General features: G+C 45.3%; 1 protein-coding gene across 2 annotated transcripts in view; it reads right to left on the bottom strand.

Moving 5' to 3' along the window:
• Window positions 1–1,472: 1,472 nt before the first annotated feature.
• The window catches only part of LOC135056348 (transmembrane protein 150A-like), a 333,474-nt gene continuing 323,898 nt past the window's right edge, over window positions 1,473–11,048 (bottom strand). For both annotated transcript variants that reach the window (XM_063961396.1, XM_063961395.1), the window contains exon 7: window positions 1,473–3,306. In XM_063961396.1, the coding sequence (XP_063817466.1) occupies window positions 3,062–3,306 (245 nt within the window). In that variant the 3' untranslated portion in view covers window positions 1,473–3,061. The remainder of the gene's footprint in view (window positions 3,307–11,048) is intronic.

Below are 11,048 nucleotides of genomic sequence, written 5' to 3'. Positions count from 1 at the left end.
AGAAAGCAAGCATTCGCGCACACATTGTAGGCTGAGGTCCAATGCTCAGAGAAATATATATTTGATATTAAAAGTGTATGCATACAATATAACATATGTACAGTATATCATTCAGTTATAATATATATATATATATATTACAGAGTTACAATTACACAAGTAGCAGTTGTAGTTACATAAGGATCCGTTACAGCCAGCATACTACACCCTATTTGCACAGTCCTCTCCATCTTTGAATCTGCACCAACAGAGCTTCTTGGGTGAGGGGAAATACCTATATACTGTGTATTGGGGGAGGTACATGTCTTGGACAGAGTCTTCTGTTATTGGTCCAGGGGAGGGAGATCTCTCATTCATGATGTGTTATTGGTCAATTCATATGCAAGCAAAATCCAGTTTTGAAGCTGCCATTATAGGGATTAGCCATGCTGTCTTTCAGGAAGTTCTTTTGTTCACTTTAGAATGTGGCTTCATATTCATACATTTAATCATAACTAATCGTTGCAATGTGCTACAATCTACCCATAGCTATCAAATTAACACACTCATTCCCCTGATCATTTTGACACTAAGCATGATATGTTTATATCGTTCCGTTCCAATAATACATATATATCTGATGATAAACTCTATTTTATAAATACATTATAATGTCTAGTGCTTGACATGTTTTGTCTATGTGTAATTTATGTGTTGTATGAAATATGTGTTGAATATATCTTTGTGGCTTGTCTGTGTGAATGCGCATGCTAATATATATCGCTGTGCACGCTGCGTGTATGCGCACGCACAGAGACCCATCTGTTTGTAGCTTGTATGTGGTGTGTATGTAATATTTTTGACTTTGACACCTTTTTACACATTACGGCAGACAGAAAAGAAAGAAAGAAAGAATAGATTATAATTACTGTCTCCGCTGGAAGTCAGGCTCCTCGGTGCAGCAGCTTCTGGCAGATCCCGGGCAGGGGTAAAGGAGGAGGAGGAGGGGGAGGAGGGAGCCGCAGCAGCGCTGTGTAACTGGTGGAGGCGCTGCTGCAGCTGTCCCTCTCCTTCACCATAGGCTGTCCTCCGCCGCTGTGATTGCTGGATGCGCTTCCCAGCATTCACAGCGGCGGACAGCCTATGGTGAAGGAGAGGGACAGCTGCAGCAGCGCCTCCACCAATTACACAGCGCTGCTGCGGCTCCCTCCTCCACCTCGCTCCTCCTCCTTCCCCCCGTGCCCGCTGCGCTCCTCTCCTCGGCGGGCGGCGGTGGCCGCAAGCGGCATGCAATGAGTCAGTTTGACTCCTTACATGCCTCTGGCTTTGGGCCCCTTGACAGTGGCGGGCCCCAGTGTTAGGCACAGCTTGCACTGGCGGTAGTTCCGCCACTGCCACAGCCGCTTTGTGTGTGACTCATAATCAGCCACTTACTCTGCAAAGCTAACTCAATATTAAATCAACATCACAAAAAAAAACTCCACAATCAGAAGTTGGATACAAATATTTCTTTGGTCATTCTAAAAAGAAGATACATTTGGTTGATTCACAAAGAGAAAATATGACTTTTCAAGCTTAACCAGTTCTGAACATACAAAGCCTAATTGGTCCTATGAGATTATTAGCAGTTGTGATGAACATTACAACAAATTTGTTACGTTTATCTGTAGATCCATGTACAGGCCACATTGTTTAAAGAAATGGACAAAAATTACAAAAAGTTGTAAATAACATCTAAGGAAGGCTTTACTAACATAAACAGTACCCCAAAGAGGTTTAAAGCAGCGTCATTTTAATTACTAGCTTCTCTTAGTCAGTGCCCAGAGGGACTACTCCATGCAACACGGCTATACCAGCTTTGTAATACAGAAGTAGCAAATAATTTTCATTCGCCATTCTAAAATGGCAGCAAAGGGCAGTGTGAGCATCTGGACCAATCACAAGCTGCAAATTCATGACAGAGAAATTATTGGCCCTACCACACACACACCCCTCTCCCATAGAATCATATTGCCCTAGTTTTTGCCCAGAGGGGAATCAGAGGAGCCCTGGAGCTACACAGTTGCATGGAGCAGGGCCACAGTAAGTATTCGGAGATGTTAGTAAAATTCACCAAGCAGATAGCATTGCAGTTCTAACTTCTAGGCAAAGTACCAGTATATATTTATTTTTATTTCTTTAAGGTGTCCACACTGCATTTACATTGCAGTGTATGCAGCTGAAAGCAACGCAGTGTGGACACCAGTGTAAATACCTATGTGAATGCACAATTACAGGAACAATGCATCCAAAATACAAAAAACAACCTCTATCTCCTGTTTGCACCTTATTAAAAAAACTGCAGTTTTGCATAGTAATACATTGTAATATAACACCTCCCTATAATGGGAGCAAGCTTGTTTTGCTACAAGAAATGAAGCCACAATTTCATATTTCTCATTAATGTTTTGCATGTTTGCACCTCAGTAATACTCTTGCTTGTTGCAATTGCCATTTTCTGTCTATAGAAATATTGTGGATACAAAGGCAGCTGAGAAATCCAGACGTATTTTACCAAATGTTAACAATCTACCAACTAGGACGTAATTAAGGCAAATAGGTAATATATAGCTCTGATTCTCCCACATTCCTTGATAAAATATATAAGGCCCCCTAGGTAATAAAATTCCTGGAAAGCTACATTACAACTGCTAGTATTCTAATGTGTACCTTCTTTTTACAGCGCCACCACTCTTCATATACTGTAGGAAGTATTCTCTATACCTGACACAAAATAACTTTGGCATCCTGGTCAATTTTTGTGAAATCCATTGATTATAGAAATACACTATATAAAAAATATACATTTTTTTTTGTATGGCTGATGAGTTAATGCCCTGTACATAGGTCATCTTCATCTACTACCCCATCCACTTCAGAAACAAGATGTTTGTTAGGTAATCACGTTAATTTGCTTTTGGTCATGTGACGAGCCCTCTGAAATGACAAATCCGCAGTGCACAGGGAAATGCTCTCACATTGTCTAGGATCCTGAAAAGGCTCAAGGGATTCATATGACGTCCGTATAAGCAATCCAGTGTGGTCATATCATAGCCATATTCTCAGAAGTGCTGTGAGCATTCGGTGTGGCCGGAGTGCTGGTTCCTGCTTTGTAGCTCTTTGGAGCCCTGCTCGCTTTGAGGAGCACCAGGAACGTATCTGTGGAGATTGCCCCAAATTCAAAGGCAAACGTTCCATAGTATATGAGAATGTTTATTATAAAGGTCCACTCGCATAGAGCAGCCATATGCTGCAGCACAAAACCTTCCTGTATGAATAAGACACCACCTAAAAAGTAAGAGTTAAGGAAATGTACACAAGATGGTTGGGTCTTAAGAAAAACATATTAACAGGACTGTTGCATGGTTTACTAAAATGTGAATAATATAGGCTGGCAGAGACATACCACACAGGCTGCACCATGAGAAAACATGATTAACAGCCCCTCTATGTGTGCGAATTTGCATGGATTGTGGGCACCGCAGTCGTAGGATCTGTATTAGGGTGATTCTCCAGAAAGTGAACATAAAGTTCCGTGCATCACATGCATTTAATTTTTTTTCTTTTAAACTGGTCTGTTAAGAAATTGCCGCTATATGAAAACATAATTGCTTAGTAGATATGCCTTACCCCAGTGATTTTCAACCTTTTTCAACTCGCGGCACACTCATAAGATTTGTAAATTGCCAAGGCACACCATTAGTGCGCCACGGAAAAAAAAAAAACACATTGGCCCCCACAGTAATTAAACAGACGGGATGCCGCTATCGGTATACTGACAGCCAACATCCCGTTTGTCAGTAAAACATATCTATTTCTTAATAATGCCACACACTGTTCCCCCAGTAATTCTACTACACACTGTCTCCCCCCCCCCCCCCCCAAGGTAATTCCACTCACTGCCCCCAATAATAATTGCTGCTGTTCACCTCCTCCCTCCCTCCTCCAGTGATTCCAAACATTCCCTACATAAATAAATAAATTTTTTATTTTAAATGTAAAACCTGCAGCTGTAATGCTGTGATGGCAGCATGGATGGAGGAGCTGCAGTGGCCAGTGGACGGACGGGCGCTCCAGGCAGGAATGCGTCATGGAGTGGCCAGTGGGCGGGCGAGCAGGCACTGCAGGCAGGAATGAGACGTGGACAACTCATAGGTCACGCACGCGGAAGTGCACACTGCACAGCGCTGCCCGAGCCGGCTATTGATTGCAGCGGGTCTCTGGCTGGCAAGCGGCAACGGATCTGTTTGGCGGGCAGCGGCATCTCTGACTGCCGGCGGCACACCTAGAGACCGCTCACGGCACACTAGTGTGCCGCGGCACAGTAGTTGAAAATCGCTGCCTTACCCTATAAGTTTAGACCCACTAAAATCTTGGTATTTTGGATAAGTATGTTGTTTGATTTTGAGTAGCTGTCCCGTGCATCACGGGGAATCGCCCATTATAAACGTATCTAATATATAGGGCACTGAATAACACGCTGTATAATGTATACAACTCATCTCCTTATATACTCAGAGCTGTCAGGTGGCACCAGACTGTGGTTGCCCACCAATCACTAACTAAACACAGTAACAATAATTGGACACAGCGCCAAGATCTAGAATTTAAAATAAGTTAAAAAATAAATAAATGTTAAATTACTGGAAATAAAATATACATATATACATTATATATATATATATATATATATATAAACACATGTACATGCTGGCCCTGAGTCAGATTGTTCTCACCTCATGGCCATACAGTGCATGCGCAGAAGCAAATTTACTCAGTCTTGTGCACCTGCGATAGCTTCCAAATCGGACAGATCTCTGCAGGAGATGCAGCACCACTGAGAATAATGTGCATCTCTGAATCAGGTCATCTGTGCCGAATCCCCCAGAATAAAAACTGAATTTAATATTTCTCTGGTCATTGTAAAAAAAAAAAATACCAGAGAAATCATTGTATTTGCAAATCTGATTAGCTTGTTCCAAGTGCAATAATCTTTTTGTTATTATAAAGGTTTCCGCTGCGGAGAAAGGAAACATTGCAATTACATTGTATAATATCGAGTAAATCCAATGAGCACAATACACGGTTTATCTTATTTTCATTAAAAAATGGAGGCAAACAAGGATTACAGCCACAAATTGCAGGCAGATTAGAAGCAATTGGCTAGTTTACTTGTACATTCTTTTAGTGGATTAATTAAAAAAAAAAAATAAATCCACATCCATTCCCTTTGTACCACAAGCTTTTCATGTGCATTGTATATTCCTCATCTACTGAGCAGAATGACGTTTTATGTACTATAATTGCAATGTAAGCCGATGACGGACAACACGCCGCCGACCGAAACATGAACACACTCGATTGCATGTCTTCGCATTATAGGACTACGTTGTATCATTTATATTCATGTTTTAAAACCGCTTTCACAAGCATTTGTCACCTCAGTAACAATTTTGTTCAATACCTATTATTTATTTATTTTCTGTGCTACAGGCCATTTGAAGCCAATACTTAATAAATAATGATAATATGTGAAAAGTGCAAAAAAAATGGACTAGATGCAAACTCGCTTTTGACCACTGTACATACTAATAGAATGCCAAAAGCAAGGATAAAATAAAAGAATAAATTAAAAATGTTACTGTAATTTAATAAGTTTATAGAAATAAATGAAAGTATTGTGGACAAAAAATCCTATGCACAATTATGTACCTCTTGACTCTGAACAACAATGTTCACAACTATGCCAACATTTGAATGCTTGGGGCCATAAATTCTATATTATATTTTAATATAGGGGACTAGTTCAGATTACTTACATCATGCATAGTGCAAAATCTCCAAACCAAAGAAAGAATATTGATAAGCCCTAGTTCTGCTCAATGCCTCCTATATGCTGGTCTTGCAACTCATTCTTCCACCAAACACTGCCACCTGAAACCCATGATCAAGAAACACGGGGCCTGAATCATGTTTGTAAGTAAAGCAAAAAAAGCAAGCAACTGGGCAAAACCATGTTCCACAGCAGGTGGGGCAGATGTAACATGTGCAGAGAGAGTAATATTTGGGTAAGGTGTGTTCAAACTTATATCTAAATTGCAGTGTAAATATAAAGCGGTCTAACATTTGTTGGCTACATGCAGAAACAACCAGCATTTACCCTGCACAGAAAGAACGAGTTTTATGGTAAGAACTTACCCTTGTTAAAACTCTTTCTGCGAGGTACACTGGGCTCCACAAGTCTGGACAATGGGTGTAGAGTAGGATCTTAACAAGGGTAAGTCCTTACCATAAAACTCATTTTCTGCTGCGGGGTACACTGGGCTCCACAAATCTGGACAATGGGGATGTCCTAAAGCAGTTCCTTATGGGAGGGGACGCACTGTAGCGGACACAAGAACCTGGCGTCCAAAGGAAGCATCCTGAGAAGCGGCAATATCGAAGGCATAGAACCTTATGAACGTGTTCCCGGAGGACCACGTAGCCGCCTTGCACAATTGATCAAGGGTCGCACCACGTTGGGCCGCCCAAGAAGGTCCAACAGACCGAGTAGAATGGGCCGTAATGTGAACAGGAGCTGACAGACCAGCCTTCACATAAGCATGCGCAATCACCATTCTAATCCACCTGGCCAGGGTCTGCTTGTGAGCAGGCCAGCCACGTTTGTGAAATCCAAACAAAACAAATAGAGAATCAGACTTTCGAATAGAAGTTCTCTTCACATAGATACGGAGAGCCCGTACCACATCCAAAGACCGCTCTTTGGGAGACAGATCAGGAGATACAAAAGCTGGAACCATAATCTCCTGATTAAGGTGGAACGAAGAAACCACCTTAGGTAAATATCCGGGACGAGTCTTAAGAACCGCCCCGGTCACGGTGAAAAATCAGATAAGGGGAACTACAAGACAAGGCACCCAAATCAGACACTCTTCTAGCAGAGGCAATAGCCAGCAAGAACAACACCTTAAGGGAAAGCCACTTAAGGTCAGCTGAACCAAGAGGTTCAAATGGAGGCTCCTGCAACGCCTCCAAAACCACCGACAAGTCCCAAGGAGCCACAGGCGGGACATAGGGAGGTTGGATACGCAAAACACCCTGAGTGAAAGTATGAACATCAGGTAAAGTCGCAATTTTTCTCTGAAACCACACCGACAAGGCAGAAATATGAACCTTGAGGGAGGCCAGACGCAGGCCTAAATCTAGGCCCTGTTGTAGAAAAGCCAAAAGTTTGGCTGTACTAAACTTGGAAGCGTCATAATGGTTAGATGCGCACCAAACAAAGTAGGAATGCCAGACCCGATGGTAAATCCGAGCAGAGGCCGGTTCCCGGCCCCGCAACATAGTTTTAATGACCTCTTCAGAAAAACCCTTAGCTCTTAAGACGGAAGCTTCAAGAGCCACGCCGTCAAAGACAGCTGGGCCAGGACCTGGTAGACACAGGGGCTCTGAACGAGGAGGTCTGGGCGTTGTGGAAGTAGAAGTGGACGCTCTGACGATAGGCCTTGCAGGTCTGAGAACCAGTGCCGTCTGGGCCACGCCGGAGCTATGAGAAGCAGATTTCCTTTTTCTTGCTTGAACTTCCGAATTACCCTGGGCAGGAGTGACACCGGAGGGAACACGTACGGCAGCCGAAACCTCCACGGCACTGCCAGCGCATCCACGAATGCTGCTTGAGGATCCATTGTCCTTGCTCTGAAGACCGGAACCTTGTGATTGTGTCGAGATGCCATCAGATCCACATCTGGAAGACCCCACCTTTCCACGAGGAGTTGAAACACTTCTGGATGGAGGCCCCACTCGCCGGCATGCACGTCCTGACGACTGAGAAAGTCAGCTTCCCAATTCAGGACTCCCGGTATGAATATTGCCGATATTGCCGGTAGATGGCGTTCTGTCCAACGTAGAATCCGTAAGGCTTCCTTCATTGCCAAACGGCTTTGAGTGCCGCCTTGATTTATGTAAGCCACTGTGGTGGTGTTGTCCGACTGTACTTGAACAGGACGGTTCTGAATCAAATGCCGGGCTAGGTTCAACGCATTGAAGACAGCCCGCAATTCCAGAATGTTGATCGAGAGGAGAGATTCCTCCTTGGTCCACCGACCCTGCAAGGAGTGCTGCTCCAGCACCGCGCCCTAACCTCTTAGACTGGCATCTGTCGTCAACAGGACCCAGTTGGATATCCAGAAGGAATGGCCTCTGCACAATTGTCGGTCCTGGAGCCACCAGAGCAGTGACAGACGGACCTCCGGAGTCGAATAGATCATTCGAGACCTGATCCGGTGAGGCAGGCCGTCCCACTTGGCTAGAATCAGCTTCTGGAGGGGGCGAGAATGGAATTGAGCATACTCCACCATGTCGAATGCTGATACCATGAGGCCCAGCACCTGCATTGCCGAATGTATCGACACTTGCGGACGAGAAAGGAAGTAACGAATCCTGTCCTGAAGTTTCAGGACTTTCTCCTGAGACAAGAACAACCTCTGGTTGTGAGTGTCCAACAGCGCGCTCCCAGATGCACCATGCTCTGAGCAGGGACCAGGGAGGATTTCTTCCAGTTGATGAGCCACCCGTGGGCTTGTAGAAACCGGACCGTCATATCCAAATGACGCAGGAGAAGATCTGGGGAATTTGCCAGGATTAACAAGTCGTCAAGATACGGCAGTATCCTGACCCCTTGACGGCGGAGTACCACCGTCATCATCGCCATAACTTTGGTGAAGACTCGCGGAGCCGTTGTTAAACCATAAGGTAACGCCCGAAACTGGTAATGGAGGTTGCCAATAGCAAACCTCAGGTATTGTTGATGTGACACTGCTATAGAAATATGCAGGTAAGCATCCTGTATGTCCAGGGAGACCATGTAGTCCCCAGGTTCCAAGGCCAGAACTATAGAGCGAAGGGTTCCATACGGAACTTGGAAACCTTCACAAACCTGTTCAATGCCTTGAGGTTGAGAATGGGCCGGGAGGACCCATTCGGTTTCGGGACTAGAAACAGCGGAGAATAGTACCCCCGGCCCCTCTGAGCAAGAGACACCTGTACTACGACTCCTGTATCCAGGAGGGTCTGTACCACCGAATGCAGAGTGTTTGCCTTTGTCTGGTCCGACGGGACGTCTGTCTGGCAAAATCGATGAGGGGGTCGGTTTTTGAAGGCTATGGTGTAACCTCGAATGACGACTTCCCGTACCCAGGCATCTGAAGTGGTCTTCAACCATTCCTGGGTATACCCTAGAAGCCGGCCCCCCACCCTGGGATCCCCCAGGGGGAGGCCCGCCCCGTCATGCGGCAGGCTTATCGGTCTTGGCTGCTGGTTGACGGGCAGCCCAGGCTCTTTTGGTCTTCGGCTTACCAGGTTTGGAAGTGCGGGCCTGCTTATGGTACGCCTGACCTTTTGCTTTACCTGAAGGACGAAAGGGGCGAAAGGAAGTGCCTTTGGCCTTCGACACAGAAGGAGCTGTATTAGGCAGACAGGCAGTTTTGGCAGTAGCCAAGTCAGCCACTATCTTATTTAAGTCCTCCCCAAACAGAATATCCCCCTTGAAAGGGAGTGCCTCCAGGGTTTTTCTAGAGTCCAGGGGGGGTAATTCCAAATTGGTCACAGCAGGATTTTTTTTTAGCAGTTGGGCAAAACCATGTGCACTGCAGGGGAGGCAGATTTAACATGTGCAGAGAGAGTTAGATTTGGGTGTGGTGTGTTCAATCTGCAATCTAATTTGCAGTGTAAAAATAAAGCAGCCAGTATTTAACCTGCACAGAAATAAAATAACCCACCCAAATCCTACTCTTTCTGCACGTTATATCTGCCTCCCCTGCAGTGCACATGGTTTTGCCCAACTGCTAAAAAAATTCCTGCTGCGATCAACTTGGAATTACCCCCATATCCACAGACCAGGATCTCAGCCACAATATCCTGCGAGCAAGGACTGACATAGTAGAGGCCTTGGCTGCTAGGATACCGGCATCAGAAGCCGCCTCTTTAATATAGCGAGAAGCTGTGACAATATATGACAAGCATTGTCTAGCATGGTCAGAAGAGATTTCAGCTTCTAACTCCAAGGCCCATGCTTCAATAGCCTCTGCCGCCCACGTAGCTGCAATAGTGGGCCTTTGTGCAGCACCCGTGAGGGTGTAGATCGCTTTTAGACAACCCTCGACACACGTTTATCCGTAGGCTCTTTTAGAAACGTGACGGTAGTGACAGGTAGAGCTGAGGAAACCACCATCCTAGCCACATGTAAGTCTACTGGAGGAGGCGTTTCCCAATTCTTAGACAGCTCTGGCGCGAGGGGATAGCGAGCCAGCATCTTCTTTTGAGGCACAAACTTCGTACCCGGGCTTTGCCAGGGTTCCTGACGTATATACACTAGGTGGTCAGAGTGAGGTAAAACTTGTTTAATCACCTTCTGACGCTTGAACCTATCTGGTTTCTTAGGAGGAACGGATGGCTCGGGATCATCCGTAATCTGCAGAATTAACTTAATAGCCTCCAAAAGATCAGGAACATCCACATGTGAACTACCCTCCCCATCAGCCGTATCTGAGTCAGAACCTGTAGGGTCAGTGTATGTCCTGTCTTCATCAGACGAGGTGTCAGTGACAGCAGTGGATTGTGAGGAGATGAGCGCTCGCTTAGAGTACCTCTTGGACTTAGGCGAGCGATGGTCAGACTTTTAGTAGTCAGGGACTGGTTCAACTTCTTTAATTGAGCAGATAAATCGTCCGCCCACGGCGGGTTAGCTGCATGGACCACATACAGTTGTACCGGCATTGGGGGTCCCATAGGGGGTGTTAGTTTATTAACTAGCGTATGCATTAGCGTGGAAATAGCAGCCCACGGAGGGTCAGTATGTGCCTCCGTTGCCACAGTCCCACTGGGGGGCAAGGAGCCCCCAGAACCAGAGCCCACAGCTGCTATATTCTCCCCATATGTGCCTGTGGCTTCAGCAACACCAGCAGTGTGTTCCGCCCCAGAACCGTTACCCTAAGAAGCAGACATGATATAACTTGCAGTATGAGGTAACAGTA

This window comes from Pseudophryne corroboree, chromosome 3 (assembly GCF_028390025.1).
Source record: "Pseudophryne corroboree isolate aPseCor3 chromosome 3, aPseCor3.hap2, whole genome shotgun sequence".
NCBI classification, from domain to species: domain Eukaryota; kingdom Metazoa; phylum Chordata; class Amphibia; order Anura; family Myobatrachidae; genus Pseudophryne; species Pseudophryne corroboree.
Note: the sequence above shows the minus strand (reverse complement) of the source record. Positions and strands in the feature narration are given on the sequence as shown.